This window comes from Leguminivora glycinivorella, chromosome 3 (genome assembly GCF_023078275.1).
Source record: "Leguminivora glycinivorella isolate SPB_JAAS2020 chromosome 3, LegGlyc_1.1, whole genome shotgun sequence".
Taxonomy (NCBI): domain Eukaryota; kingdom Metazoa; phylum Arthropoda; class Insecta; order Lepidoptera; family Tortricidae; genus Leguminivora; species Leguminivora glycinivorella.
The window spans coordinates 11484754-11501641 of NC_062973.1; the positions used below are offsets into that span (position 1 = coordinate 11484754).

The window sequence follows — 16888 nt, forward strand, 5'->3', positions numbered from 1 at the left end:
TACAGCAGTACGTCGAACAGATATTGTGAGTAGTGCGTCATTATACGTTGAGAACCGAAGCGCTCTCTACAAGGGTACCTGTCTTTTACACCGTTTTTATATAGAATGAGATAGTTGTAACTGCTACTTCAGGGTACTGACTGTCCACATGGTCCCGCAGTAGCAACAGCGGGTGCCGCAGGCGGCGGCGCGCCTGCTCGGCGTGCAGCACGCGCGCCTCCGTACATACTGTTATACAGAGTGAGATAACAACACTACTCCTCTCTGTCTACAGGGTACTCACCGTCCACATGGTCCGCAGCAGCAGCAGCGGGTGCCGCAGGCGGGGCGCTTGCTCGGCGTGCAGCGCCACCAGCGCCTCCGTACATACTGTAGAGAGTGAGATAGCAACACTACTCCTCTCAGTCTACAGGGTCCTCACCGTCCACATGGTCCCGCAGCAGCAGCGGGTGCCGCAGGCGGGGCGGTTGCTCGGCGTGCAGCGCCACCAGCGCCTCCGTACATTACTGCTGTACAGAGTGAGATAGCAACACTACTCCTCTCTGTCTACAGGGTACTCACCGTCCACATGGTCCCGCAGCAGCAGCAGGTTGTGGCGCGCGCGACGCGCCTACTCGGCGTGCAGCGCAACCAGCGCCTCCATACATACTGCTGTACAGAGTGAGATAGCAACACTACTCCTCTCTGTCTACAGGGAACTCACCGTCCACATGGTCCCGCAGCAGCAGCAGCAGCGGGTGCCGCAGGCGGCGGCGCGCCTGCTCGGCGTGCAGCACGCGCGCCTCCGTACATACTGCTGTACAGAGTGAGATAGCAACACTACTCCTCTCTGTCTACAGGGTCCTCACCGTCCACATGGTCCCGCAGCAGCAGCAGCAGCGGGTGCCGCAGGCGGCGGCGCGCCTGCTCGGCGTGCAGCGCGCGCGCCTTGCGCTCGACCAGCGCGACCAACACCGCCTCGAGCCGCGCCGCGCCAGACTCCTCCGTGCATACTGCTTTGTCGACCGTCTGAAATGGTATGGAACAAGGTTATAGTCAATCGTAAGTGATAGGAACAGCCGGAGCGTGCAAAGTGATACCCCCACAGTTTCGTCTTTTGAACATCGGCATCTAGTCAGCGCGCTATAGCAAATGGTGTTGCTACCCTATTGTACCAACAGTGCATGTAACAGCAACCATAGTGTTGCTTAGACGCCAAAGTTCAAGAGAAACTAGTATCAAGGGCATCTCCTTCGAAGGTGAATCGGATACTGATAGTCAATTCAGTTTTAATCCGACCGCTAAATATGAAAGCCTTTGAAACAGTAAAATTTGTAAGTAGATGTAATACTTATAATTCGAATCCACTCGTAATAGTCTTAATCGAAACCTAATTTCCGTGAATTTCGTCCAAAAATCTTTGACATGAACGCGGAAATTGAGGAAAATGATAAGACGAAAGAATCGGGAAAAAGGCTTCCTATAAAACAGACATCCGGAAGCGTAAAACCTGTTTTCTCTCGGGTATACTATAGGGTAAAAAAAAAGGAAAACGAACTTTGTATCTCCATGCATAAACTAACCCCGACTATTATCACAGTCCAGCGCTCTGATTACTCCCCTAAGCCAGAACTCGAACTCCTTATCTCTAATGATGCGTTAACTACTAACTATACCAAGTTTGTTGGAGCAATTAAAAGTTCGCTCGTTGCGGAAATGCTAGGAGTCGGCCACGCGGTGTCTTGTTTACAACAGGCTGTTGTGCTTCTTAGAGTATGGAATTACAAGAACAGTTCAAACTCGGAAACCCTCGCCAACTTTAGCTTATTAGTACTAAATTACTAACAGACGCGGTAGAAATGGTTCCGGATGCACTCGGCTTAGCAACTGCTGGTTGTGAATGAGTATCAAACTATTCGATTTCATGCAGTCGACAAGCAGACAATATCCAAACTATGAAAAATTAACGAACATGTAATGAACACACAACAATGGTAAAAACCGAAGGTCCTTTCGAAATTTCCCAGGTTAAAGATATAATTATACGATTACGACTTCAATCAATAGCGTCCATCATGCCTAGCTTGATTGAGACTGTGTAGTGCACGAAGACCGCACAAATGAATATATAAATAATTCATAATTTATTGCAATATGAATAACTTTATCAGATTTGATTGTCAGAATACCGCTGACGCTGAGGGGCATACGATACGATAGTACTCTTTATTATACTGTGCTAAGGGGTAGCCCAGTAACCACCGGCGTATTATGCTTCCAATTTCATCACTTATCCACGTCTGTCACTCTCACACTGGCATACTTGCTAAAGCGTGACGGATACTTTATCGTCATAGTAGATAAGTGATAAAATTCAAAGCATAATCGACGGCAGCGCATGGTTGCCCCGTTTCAACAGAGTTTCAAGCGTGACGGATACTTTGTCGTCATAGTAGATAAGTGATAAAATTCAAAGCATAATCGACGGCAGCGCATGGTTGCCCCGTTTCAGCAGAACATCCACTTAGTTTAATATGGTGATCAGTTAGTAAAATAATAGTAATAATTTAATAAAAGATAGTAATAATATAGATAATAATTACTTCGGTCGAGGGCTGTCGCATGGTGAGCGCGCGGCCGGCGCATGTGTCCGATCATCGCGTCGTGCCGACTGCTACCGCTTCTGAAATCAAACAGGTTACTCTGTAAGAGCGTGCGACTTTCAATCCGGGGGTCGTGGGTTCAAACCCCGGCTCGTACCAATGAGTTTTTCAGCACTTGCGAAATGACAGTTGATATTTGCCAGTCGCTTTTCGGTGAAGGAAAACATCGTAAACCAGAAAGCAAACCAGAGTAATCCTAATAACGCCTAGTTACCCTTCGGGGTGGCAGGTCAGATGGCAGTCGCTTTCTTAGAAAGCCTGCCTACGCCAAATCCTGGTATTAGTTGTCTAAGCGGACCCCAGGCTCAAGATGATGATGATGATGATGACTCTGTTAGATTGAAATCCACCAGATTATACAATATACATGGCATATCTCCTCCTAAATTAATATTTTATGACGATGAAGCTAAAATATTTTAAGCAATGTGCGTGAAGGAAACGCAAATTGTTACAAACATAAGTAATCCTATGAACATATCAAACTTTTGATTTAAAGAACGAAATGAGGGCATTCAGACGAGTACCTGAAATAAGACCCACGCTTTTTATTCAACGCTTCACATACGCATAACGACAATGTGTTTGCGCTGAATTAATGCGTTAAAAATTTTTCATCGACATTGCATTCAGCATTAAACCTGAGTGGAAGCCTCGACACGTTATACATTTACCAGCTAAGCCTTTGAAGGCGATCTAGTTCCACATAAAATGCCACTTGATGGAGACACATTGCGCACGCCACCGCTGCGCTGAATGGAAACTTGAATACGGATAAACCAAGGATTACTTCACTATAGACAGCGCACCTTCGTACAAACTTAGAAAACTTACTGCTCGTCACTCGGCATTCCTATTTAACGTTGAACATAATTAAGAAATTGTTCAAGCGTATATTAAATCAGTCAGTTTGGTTACACGCTTTTTAACATGCGTTATTTAGTAGCGAATAACAACATTATACATGTTGTTATTACATAACATGCATATATTGCAGCACTGTTAACAGGTAGGAAAAATCTTATGTTTTATTACGGCTTGTTTAACAGAAAGACTAGAAAAAATGCGTAACTAAAAGGACTAATTTTATCTACTCTTTAAAATGCTCCATTATGCCAAGTCAGGACAAAACGAAACGTTACGCATGTTACAAGTACAAGTTCGACTCTATTCGATATTTGGCTAGCTTAATCCTCTAAATATTAAATAGCTCCATACAAGTATAACTACAACGTCTTACAAGTATCTACGACCGCCCACTATCAATGCCACAAATTATTACAAAATCCTATCCCTTGTAAAAATTTTAAAATATTTCTACAGGCTACCTAGCCAGTATCATATTATGTAGATATGATCTGAGTGGTGACGAGTTGATCGTGCTTCAATGAGAAACAATCTTGCGAAGGTAATCTCCGGGATACGGACCAGCCTTTCAATTTTAGGTCGGTTTTTCACTTCGTAATACTTTGCATGTCAAGAACAAAATGCCAACGTGATTTATTCAGTAGAACGTCGATTGATTGCTAAGAACAGGCTATTTTTATACGTTGGTAACCAACACAAAAAGTAGACGGTATTCTGTTGGTAAAGAATACCGTCCGCGCAATCTTATGGACGCTGCTTAATACCTAACATTCCATAACATTTCGCCAATAACATAAATAGAGCATGTACTAAAACATCCAAATGAAACCACGCATAAATAGAAAATAGCCTTTGATTTTGGGCTTTCAAATATGACACAACATATCGGCCGAATACGCACGCACGCACGAAATGACTGGCGAGTGGGCAATAAAAGCAAAGTGCCATTCCTATTGTTTACCGAATACGGGTCATTCTATATTCATTAATAAATATAAGTACATTGGTAATATTCTATTGATTTTGGGCTTTGACAATGTTATGCATCGCACAAATATTGTCTCTGTCGAAAAAGCACCAATAGCATCATGTTGTTTACGGACACTGGTAATTTACACTGATCTACAGAATTAAAAGTACAGTGAGAGTAAGTAGTTTGAAAATGGCTACCTTTGGATTTACAAATAATATGACAGTGTCGGCACGAAAAGAATGGTGGGTTGTGGGTGGTGGGCCATCAATAAAACCAAATAGTTATAAGTATAGCCCTATATATTATATTCCACATCCAAAAATATAGCCGCTCTTTCCGTCATCCGTCATCCCGTTAGTCAGTTTCGCGTGGTATAAGACTAAATTAATTTTTATTAAGCAGAAACGTCTGCTAACGATTCTAAACATTTTTATATTAAAGGAAAAAATGGAAAAATTTACGCTTCCGGCGGGACTTGAACCCGCACCATTTTTGCAATCCGTGCAATGCTCTTACCAATTGAGCTACGGAAGCCACGCCGGACTTCGCAAATCATTCCATGCCTTTCCTTTTGTACACACGTCTTGGGGTAGCTCAATTGGTAAGAGTATTGCACGGATTGCAAAAATGGTGCGGGTTCAAGTCCCGCCGGAAGCGTAAATTTTTCCATTTTTTCCTTTAATATAAAAATGTTTAGAATCGTCAGCAGACGTTTCTGCTTAATAAAAATTAATTTAGTATGGGTTAGCACATTGTTACTGGTGAATTCTCAATATAACTTGAGACTCCAGTGCCGTTACAAGATGTAATAGTCTGTCGGTAGATGGCGCTAGACGTCACCCCAAGACGTGTGTACAAAAGGAAAGGCATGGAAAGATTTGCGAAGTCCGGTGTGGCTTCCGTAGCTCAATTGGTAAGAGCATTGCACGGATTGCAAAAATGGTGCGGGTTCAAGTCCCGCCGGAAGCGTAAATTTTTCCATTTTTTCCTTTAATATAAAAATGTTTAGAATCGTTAGCAGACGTTTCTGCTTAATAAAAATTAATTTAGTATGGGTTAGCACATTGTTACTGGTGAATTCTCAATATAACTTGAGCCTCCAGTGCCGTTACAAGATGTAATAGTCTGTCGGTAGATGGCGCTAGACGTCACACTAAGACGTGTGTACAAAAGGAAAGGCATGGAAAGATTTGCGAAGTCCGACGTGGCTTCCGTAGCTCAATTGGTAAGAGCATTGCACGGATTGCAAAAATGGTGCGGGTTCAAGTCCCGCCGGAAGCGTAAATTTTTCCATTTTTTCTGCTAACGATTCTAAACATTTTTATATTAAAGGAAAAAATGGAAAAATTTACGCTTCCGGCGGGACTTGAACCCGCACCATTTTTGCAATCCGTGCAATGCTCTTACCAATTGAGCTACGGAAGCCACGCCGGACTTCGCAAATCTTTCCATGCCTTTCCTTTTTGTACACACGTCTTGGGGTGACGTCTAGCGCCATCTACCGACAGACTATTACATCTTGTAACGGCACTGGAGTCTCAAGTTATATTGAGAATTCACCAGTAACAATGTGCTAACCCATACTAAATTAATTTTTATTAAGCAGAAACGTCTGCTAACGATTCTAAACATTTTTATATTAAAGGAAAAAATGGAAAAATTTACGCTTCCGGCGGGACTTGAACCCGCACCATTTTTGCAATCCGTGCAATGCTCTTACCAATTGAGCTACGGAAGCCACGCCGGACTTCGCAAATCTTTCCATGCCTTTCCTTTTTGTACACACGTCTTGGGGTGACGTCTAGCGCCATCTACCGACAGACTATTACATCTTGTAACGGCACTGGAGTCTCAAGTTATATTGAGAATTCATCAGTAACAATGTGCTAACCCATACTAAATTAATTCCATTTTTTCCTTTAATATAAAAATGGTATAAGACTATTAGAAATGTTGGCTTCGCTTCCGCACTACTTCTAGTCTTATGCATCTACTTCTAGTGATATGTAGTGTTGTGTATACTTATCCGGGTCGGTTGTGCCCTGACCACCATACCATTTTGAGATACATACATACCAGTCTCTACTTAAAGAGCTCGGTAATACCCTCATATCTCATCAGAAAATAGGTGCTAGCGATATCTATTATTATATCTCAAGTTTTGTCCTATACTAATTCCAGAACGAGAATCAAATTACAGTGGTCAGAGAACATCGTTTCGATTAGCTCTTGTTTCGACCGCATCGGAATCGAACCACTTCAGTTGGTATCTAAACTCGAGTGCGGGCAGATAGCGGCCTCTCTACTAATGTGATAAAATGCTCAAAAGTGCATATTTACGAAAAATAGTTTTTGTAGATAAAATATGCTCCAAATTTTCACCAACACTACCTAGTCTAATGCTAGAACGAGATCAAATCGCAGTGGTCAGACTCGGCGAGCAATTTATATTCGGCAGGTCGTGTGTCGAATGTCGACCGCATCGGAAACGAACCACTTCATTACCCGGCACTCAAGTGCGGGCAGATAGCGATCTCTACTTAAAGAGCGACTCAATAATTTGAGTGTATATATTCAGTGCATAGATGTATATAGGCAGGCACTATTGATAAAATAATAACATTCACATAAAATCATTATCATCAGGTCAGTCCTTTATCGCCCACTGCTGAGCATAGGCCTCTCTTCTAGTACGCCATGTATCCCGGTCCTGAGCTAGTCTCATCCAGTTGTGACCCGCAATTTACAAATGTCGTCCACCCAACGAGCTAACGGATGCCAGGCGCTTCTTACATGTATAAGCCGCCACCATTCCGTTAACATTTTAGTCCACCTACCATCACTCTGCCTAGCAACATGTCCCGCCCAACTCCATTTTAGTTTGATAACGACGAAACCAACGTCTTGCACCTTGGTCACTACTATCCAATAAAGTCTGACTACACCAGCTCAAAACGACATGCCTTCCCAGATACCTGTTCTGCTCGGTTGAAATTGAGTAATAACAGTGTTCCACTGCATGTTTCATCGCTTCCGTACCTACACGACAAGAGGCAGAACATGTCAAATCATATATTGATTGACATGTTCGTCGTTCCCTCTGCTCCGAATTTCCGCCTTTATGGGTTGGTTCACAAATATTTAATATAAAGCGCCATTGAAATTAGAGTAATATCACCTTACGCCTACGAGTAAATTTACTGACGTGTTTCATTAAATTTACGTAGCTGCGTCGTTATAGTAGGTATACCTACTCAATTAATCATATCAGGGTACGTAGCCAAATGCACAAACGCTTACGATAATATCGTTATTGCAGCTAGCTATCTCTATCGCTCTTCTGTATTGGCGCGTCAGAGCCAGACTGCGTTTCGATCGGCGTCTAGCGCCAACGATTGTCATTTCGGCTAGGCCGGCGGATCAGATTTGACGTGTGTGTTGACAAAATTATGTCCTATTCCCTGTAGTCTTACCAGTTGAACCACTGGGAATTTTCTTCCCAATAGACTTACTTATTGTAAGACTTCGCTTTTTTGTACGAAACCAGACGCGACAACTGTTTCGACGGAACCCCACGCACGCGGCATTTCTACACTGTTTGCCCTTCTAGCGGCTAAAAGTACCTAACAAACCTAACCTACCTATTGCCTGGCCCTTACTATCAGTAAGTCTATTGGGAAGAAAAATCCCAGTGGTTCAACTGTTGTCTAAGCGGTAATACTAAAGGGAATAGCCTAATATTAGACCTAATTTGCACCGATCTATAGAACGTAAGAAAAATACGTATTATCAACTTTTATAAAAGTGTTTATAATGTATAATAAATAATCATATTTTATTATGATATTTTTGAAGGTGAAGATATAATTATTATTTAACTTTTGCGTCCATGTTAAGTGTATTTTCCTATTTTCAAACAAAATGAAGTGTATCACTTCATTTTGTTTGAAAATAGGAAAATAAATAATTTTTAAGAAAAAAAAACCGTCGCCTTTTGGGTTCTGGTGAAAGCTACTTGCGAATGTTGGATTATGTAGAAATGTGTAAGTATTTTTTAAAACTGCTTTTACCTAATGCTTTAATTATTAGATGGCAACACAAATGAATATACGTATAACGTTAAGGTTTGAGGAGTTTCCTCAATTCCTCATGAATCCGATTATATTATAAGAAATCGAAGCTTGACAAACATTGACTTCAAAACATATGCTTAACAAACATAACTAAATAAATGTCACTGTTCTGAACTTAAATGCATGTTTTTCTTACAAAAATACCAAAGTCACTATGAGTGTGCCGTTCAGGTTTGAGGAGTTTGGTTCTGGCCATCATCAGCAGTTCCACTGCACCAAATGTCACTGTTCTGGACGAAAGTGCATGCTGTTCTTATAAAAATACCAAAGTCACTATAAGCGTGCCGTTCAGATTTGAGGAGTTCGGTTCTGACCATCATCAGAAATTCCACTGCACCAAATGTCACTGTTCTGGACGAAAGTGCATGCTGTTCTTATAAAAATGGCAAAGTCACTATAAGCGTGCCGTTCAGATTTGAGGAGTTTGGTTCTGTCCATCATCAGCAGTTCCACTGCACCAAATGTCAGTGTTCTGGACGAAAGTGCATGCTGTTCTTATAAAAATACCAAAGTCACTATAAGCGTGCCGTTCAGATTTGAGGAGTTCGGTTCTGACCATCATCAGAAATTCCACTGCACCAAATGTCACTGTTCTGGATGAAAGTGCATGCTGTTCGTATAAAAATACCAAAGTCACTATAAGCGTGCCGTTCAGATTTGAAGAGTTCCGTTCTGGCCATCATCAGCAGTTCCACTGCACCAAATGTCACTGTTCCGTACCTAAATGCATGCTGTTCCTTTAAAAACACAAAAATCACCATATGTATGCCTTTCAGATTTGAGGAGTTCCCTCGATTTCTCCAGGATCCCATCATCAGAACTGGGTTCTGAGAAAAATGGGACCAATTTATATGCATATACATTCAATCAAAAAAAAAATTTCAAAATCGGTCCAGTAACGACGGAGATATCGAGGAACAAACATAAAAAAAAAAAAAAAAAAAAAAAAAAAAAACATACAGACGACTTGATAACCGTCCTTCTTGAGATATGAGGCGACGGTTAAAAATAGCGAAGGGGCCATCAAATGCAGAAGTAATTCAATAAAACTAATTAGACAACGAAAAGCACCAACAACAATTTTTAAATCAACCGGTAAGCAATATACGGGATACCTACCCGATATCCTCATATTACTTACAAGCTCGTATCGGTGACACGAAAGCCATTGATCGGCAGCATGTGTTCCCAACTTTCCGGAGAGATTGGAAACAAGCAACTTGCGCAATCCGACGTGATTTAGCGGATCCGGGCCGAGATAACTGATTCAATATCGGATATCGTTACCTTGTGGATACCTCGATACCTAGTGTGGCGGGTAGTTGGAATTTGTGTTAACTACGAGTATCTACACAGTTTTTGATACTTATTCATAACATTATTGGAACCTTTAGCGAGGTTGCATGAGAGGCGAGTGTACAGTTTTGGCTGCCCCATTCCCAGCATCAATCATGTGATCGAGAGGGCCAATTAACGGTTTGACAATAATGCGTAGCTAATTAGTAATTACCTAAGGTTGAAAATCAATCGAATAATAAATGTATGCAAATATCAAGTTGCGTCGAACTCCATGTTAAAACTCCAAACTACATGCATATATTGAAAAACTTTTTATAAAAGGGTAACATAATCCTTCCCAAAGCTATCTAGGTTACATTGACACTATCCTGTTCCAACGTTAGGAATTCCAAATTTCAGCCCGATGGTTACGAAGCGACGCGCTCAGAGAGACATCGACGTAGCTTTTATTGCAACCTACTTTCAAATACTTCCTTCGCTTTCCTGCCTTTAAAGCGGACCAAATTACATACTTACAAAGAATCAGTCTGCAAGATTCAACGCAGGTTTTTCAAACGACTAGCGCTTTTCGTAAATCAGAATGTCCTTTTAATCTTTCAGGCCATGCCCCATCTTTAAGGCATAAAATATGCAAACTATTTTATTCCTTTAAAACTGGCATGTTGTTTGTCTGAAAACGAGCTGAATTTTTAATTCCACCCACTCGCATTACAACGGAGAGCAAGATTATCCGGCCATTTTTCACAAGAATAAAGGCAAAAAGAAATAAAGAGTGGTTTAAATCTGTATCATGCATGAAGTATTCGCTGTATTCCACGTATAAAGGCGAGAATGATCTAAATAGGTGGACTTGTATATGTCTATTCTTATGTGAAATACAATCAACCGTGTCTAAAAATAGATGTTGCCATCATTTTTCTTCTGTAATTTCAAGATCAATACTTTTAGTGAAGAATGAAAGAGAGAAGAGTCCCGTGTGGTGACGGGTTAAGAATTTCACCACCCCCATTCTTCCCGTGGGTGTCGTAGAAGTCGACTGTGGGATATGGGTTAAATTGTGGCGTAGGCGAGAGGCTGGCAACCTGTCACTGCAATGTCACAATTTGGATTTCTTTCAACCCCTTTTTGCCAAGAGTGGCACTGAAACTTAGTAGTTCATGTGCTCTGCCTACCTCTTTATGGGATACAGGCGCTGTTTAATTTTGTCAAGAAATCACAACGCAAAGACTACGTTAATATAGGTAGGCACAGAACCCGCGAACCCACACATTAACGAATTACTAGGTAGGCATGTTGTAAAAACCGTTTGAAACGCAGGCTCGAGCCGGCTTATGAAATATTTCAACAGGATGCGTAGCCCTGTAAAGTTTGCTGCATTGCAGGTGTCCGTTTATGCTTGTGTGGTCTCATCCAATTTACAAACACTAGTGTTCGCTGGGAATGTTATTTCGCGAGATTTAATTTGCATGGGAATGGGTGTGCTTGCAGCGGAATGAGCGCTGCGCCGCGTGTGTATCATGTCACCTGTTACAGCGCAGCGCGCTTTCAGCTTTTCGAGGAGCGCTTGAAGTTAAATATTACGATGAAATTACATTTTAATTTATGAAGAAAAAGGTAAACGAATTAAAAAAAATACATTAGTATTGACAATTATATTCTTTACTAGCTTTTTCCTGCGGCTTCGCTCGCGTTAGAACGAGACAAAAAGTAGCCTCCATCCTTTCAACTATTTCCACTTAAAAAATCACGTCAATTTGTCGCTCCGTTTTGCCGTGAAAGACGGACAAACAAACAGACATTAGTATGGATGAATTACTTACTATAGATTGGGCCGAGTCCACACCTCATAATAACTTTCTTAGAAAACGAAGCACACAGGTGACACATTATTGCAACAGTTTTTTTACCAATGAATGAAACCTTCAGAATATTCATTCTTGATATTTGTGGTTCAAATACTTAGGTAACAGTTGTTTATTACTACGTAGGTAATTACGTATCATTTATATTCGATTTCATCCTAATTCTAAAGTATTTAGGCTAAGGCTAAGGCTGCTAAAAAGCTCGTTTTTAACTAAGTACCTATTCGGTACAGGTAACAGAGAAAAACAATCAATATTGGCACGTGCGGTTAAACAACAACTTTGCCCCCTTGTAAAATTGCTATCCACTTCCTTATTTAATCAAATCACTTTTCTGTTCCTTATATTGACACTGCCTTTACTTTTCTGAGCTATCTTCTTACTTCCTGAGCTTCACGGAAGACCAGCGCTGTAGCATTATATGCTGGAGCATTATGCTGAGTGGAGTCCTTTTGTGGCCTCTATCTGCAGCATCAGCACCTTTTGTTGTATAATAATAAGCAATATAGTTTTAAGTATTTAGTTCATAAGATCTCTTTTTTTTAAATGCATGTGATGATGTATGATGGTTTCTGCAATAAACGTTTTTCTATTCTATTCTAAAATAAATAACTATTACTACCTATTTTGCACCTTCAAAATTTACAAGAGAAAACAAACACTAGCCGGTAAAGTAATTGCACGAAATTTGCATGTAAATGAGTAGTTGCAGCAATGCGAGCTGTAACAGGTGACACATGGTGCTCGCGGGTAATGGGCTCGCTACACCTACATTGCATAAAATGCGAGGCCGGTAGCTAATATGTAGTGTCGCTTTGCGGATCCTCGTTTAAAATGTATGTATGTGTGTGCTTAAGTTATTATTATTTTATTATTTATTTGTGTAAAAAGTACATAAGCATTACAGTTCATGACAAAACCAAGTCGCTTATATACTAAAATTACTATTTTAACCCTTTGACCGCCTTTGTCCAGTATAGAAGACAACGATACTACGATACACTAGCGCCGCCGTCTTGTATAGAAGACAACGTTTCAACCGCTAACTAAATGGTAAAATAACGGATATTGGAATTTTTACCAAGTTGACTACGGAACCCTAAAAAAATACTCTCAATTAATAACACTTTTTAACAAAATGATTACCTATCCTATACGATTCGTATGATCAGATACTACTTATAACTGGATATATTTTTCGCTCGTATGAAATCCACACACTGTACCTATATCAGCCTGTATCCACGTTAGCGTTTGATGTTCGGTACATTTCCACACATGACTTTTTCTTTTGATGTCGCACGTGTCACCGGCTTTGGTTATATAAAAGGACGAAGTAATACCCCATGCACGGTCCATTATTTCATTTAGGATCATATTTTGCGTTGAAATTTTGTGGCTAAACATTTGGTGGTTAAACTGAATTGTGGCGATAGAAAATTATTTCGTAAAATGTTTTCAGCATTTTGGTATGGTCTGTGTTTGACAGCGTTCGGGATATATATATATATGTATATTATACAAGCGCCTAAAACACTATACGGCTAGGTTGACTTTTTATATACAGATTGATCGGTAGAATGCTGTCACATATTCGGAAATAACTCAGCTTTCAGACAAAAAAAAACTAAATCTAAAAACAGACAGACAAACAGACAGACAGACAGACACGTCAAACTTATTACACGTTTTTGCGTCGGGGGTTAAAAAAAACAGTGACATACGGCGACGGAACAGAGGCTAAATGGCTCATTTACAGATGCTCATACATACTTATTACATACTTATTTGCTTTCCATCAAGTGGCTCATTTACAGATGATGGATGTCACAAAAAAACCTTTTGCTCGACAAGCAATAGCAAGTTTGGCATAAAACTTAAAAAAAAGTCCCGACATAGTGGACCGATTTTCATGAAACATGGCTAAGAACACTCCCGACTAACTCAACTTTCAAACAAAAAAAAACTAAATCTAAATCGGTTCATCCGTTCGGGAGCTACGATGCCACAGACAGATAGACAGACAGACAGACAGACAGACAGACAAACAGACAGACACGTCAAACTTATAACACCCCGTCGTTTTTGCGTCGGGGGTTAAAATTGGAAACCAGCTCTCGGACGTTTCACGCTTCTGTCTGTACACATACGGTCACATGTCATTCATTTGTTTTAGCGCACATACCTCACCTGGCATTCTTTGTTTTAGAGCAGATTAGAAGCGGACGTTTTTCGAAAAACAAAGATTTGCTGGACACGGCCATATACAAAGCGTATAGGGATTTATACGTGTGTGTGCATAATGTACACGAGTCTATATGCCCTGCATACATCTGTGTGAGCTTTTGTAAAGATTTTTCTGAAAGTATAATACACTAGCTTTTGCCCGCGACTTCGACTCGAGTTGACCGATACAAAAAGTAGCCTATGTAACTCTCCTTCTTCATCTATCTCCACATAAAATTCGTCGCTCCGTTTTGCTGTGAAACGCGGACAAAAAATAGACACACACATTTTCCCATTTATAATATTAGTATGGATTGTAAAAATAAAAAAAAACTTCACATTAAGCTTTCTACGCCGCGGCTAAAAGCTAATAAAATATAAAATCTGCTCAACTGCTCTGTATTTAATCCTTTTCCTTTCCTCTTAATTTTCCAATAAACTTCGGTCACCCAGAACACTTCGATCACCCGGTTTTACCGATATTATCACTGTAAACAGTGAAAATCCTTACAATTTAACGAACCAATCTAAAGGCTCAAACAACGGCTCAGAAATCAATCGTCCGGGCACCAACATTCTCCAGGAGAGGCGTTAAATAATAAATGTAGGAAGTTTCACTCCCCGAGATCAGTTTCGTGAGCAAGTCAACTAATTAGTCGATAGGGAAAACTTGAGAAGATTTAAAGACAAATAAAGAATAAAAAATGTCAAAGTTCAAAAGGAATTTTCTAAACAGTCTCAAACATTTTTATTTAATTAGGTGTAATAACTTAATTAGGTGTAATCATAAATGTTACATTGAACTTGGTAGGCACACTGTGAATTACAATCACTCTTTCAGTTCAGTTTCTTTTAGTAGGTAGGTTTGTAGGTTAGAACCTACTTGTTTATCCTCAATGAGTTCCTTGACGTGGCGAAACAGTGTAGGAAACGACTAAAAACTTAGTAGATTTTTCACATATATTTCAGTAAATCCTGTACTTTATACGATTGAGATTTCACAAAGACGCCTGTCTCATCTTTGTATCTTAAGGCAAACAGTGATCTAGAAGCTAAGACCAAAGATTTACTATGGCGATTGGTTGTCCTTATTTTTACTTGTCGCTGCCAACATTTGTGTCGTATCGTATCCAACATTCATGCCACAAGTCGGTATTTAAAGTAGCAGCAAAGGCAATGTCATGTGAGCCGCCGCCGAACTTTGGCACGAACTTGAGGGACTTCAAAATGATAAGTTACCTACACTACAGGTTAGTTGCTCGCAGTTGCTACTAGAAACTTTTTAACGAATGTCGTCAAAAATGTCTGATAACCGAGTTAATGTAAAACATAACTCAATTTTCTGGAAAACGCAGGCTATTTTGAGCTTTTACGGGATGGTGAAATCCAAAGGGCTATAAATAAGGACATAATATATCATAATAAAAAATATGTTAATACATTTTTAACCTTATCTGTCTGAAATGCTTATTCAACCCAATGGATATTCTACGTATGTAGCTAACCAGGAGCCAACAAAACAATATCGGTCTACCCAGTTCCCAAAGTAGCGCTAGAACGTCATTGTAAGACCAAGTTTGTTCGAGTTCGTGAGTGAAATTCGGTGCCCATAGTTTAACAAGCCGGGGTAATAGCCAAAGGAAATGATCCATATAATCCACTTTACAGTCGTCTCATCGGCTCATTGCAATTCAGATTTAGCCTAGGCATGAAAAAAACTCCCAGACTTTTTTACTGCCAAATGGAGATAAAAATTCGCTCTTTATCGTGTCATTTCTATGTTGAATGTCGTATTTATTTTTTATGTAGATGATTGTGTACTATGTAGGTACTTAGCTTAGACATAATAGACACTGGAAAGTTAGTAGAAGTAGCCTTTTCTTTTTGTAATAATAGTGCAGCGCCGTGCCTTCAGTATTTCCTGAAAAATATTACTTTAGTTTCTTTAAAGCAAGAGCAGGGGCGGCTCACTCCGCGATTCTATCGCCGCGCTACAAGTACATGCTGGCGGCCGCGAGTTCGCGGCCTAATCAGGGGTGGCGCGCGTTCTCACGAAACGCACGTTTGCACTTTCTATTGTTACTTTACGTTGCGAGTTTTTTTTTAAGTTTCATATGCGATGTCCACGTATGAATGGCTAATGTTTAGTTAAATAGACATCATGAATAAAATAGGAGAATCTTACACAGATCTACTATTGATTAAGTCCCACGGAAAAGTTCAATAAGGCTTGTGATGTTGGGAATTAAATAAAAAATATAAATACTGTATATATACCTAGAAAGTACCCAAGACTGGAATATAATAGTATAACATTTTATCTGAGTATTAATTCGTTTTAATCCATAGGCAACCCTATTGTCCGACGCTGCGCACGTGCGGCTCGTTTCTTTGTTAGAATTTTGTAGGCATTTAAAAGGCGGCATTTCGTGAACATCAAAGCAGTGGGCCTTCTGTACTTGTACTATTATATATTCTGTGGCAAGAGTGACCGCGTGTTCCGTATTAGATTCTAGATACTGTCTTCAGTTTTCATCAAGTGCGACAAAACATTAGAAAGTCATTGACCATTCAGAATAAAAGCTATCCGGTACTTTTTCGCAAGATGAGACTCAGCCTGAAATTACTACTAGTTCTACTTTCGTACTAAGTCCAGATGTAGTGCGAAAAGGGTTTCCTTCGAAAACGTTCGTATTTGTAATAGCATGACACATTCGTACGTTTCCGTAACAATACTAACAGTATTTATGTAACAGTATTTTCACGTTGTAACATCGCACGGATGGTCCTTGAAATAATGAAATACTCGAGTCAGTACGAAACAAACCTAGCAATAGCCGTATTAACCATATCTAATACCTATAAGAGAGACAATTCATACAAAAG

At 40.2% G+C, this 16888-nt stretch overlaps 1 protein-coding gene across 1 annotated transcript in view; it reads right to left on the minus strand.

The window, feature by feature from the left end:
- The window catches only part of LOC125224638, a 225140-nt gene that overhangs the window by 159257 nt on the left and 48995 nt on the right, over nt 1-16888 (minus strand). Inside the window, exons 2-5 of the mRNA XM_048128064.1 lie at nt 2583-2662; nt 856-1008; nt 693-796; nt 562-610 (exon numbers count right to left, since the gene is read on the minus strand). Coding sequence (XP_047984021.1) covers nt 562-610; nt 693-796; nt 856-1008; nt 2583-2637 — 361 coding nt within the window. The 5' untranslated portion in view covers nt 2638-2662. The remainder of the gene's footprint in view (nt 1-561; nt 611-692; nt 797-855; nt 1009-2582; nt 2663-16888) is intronic.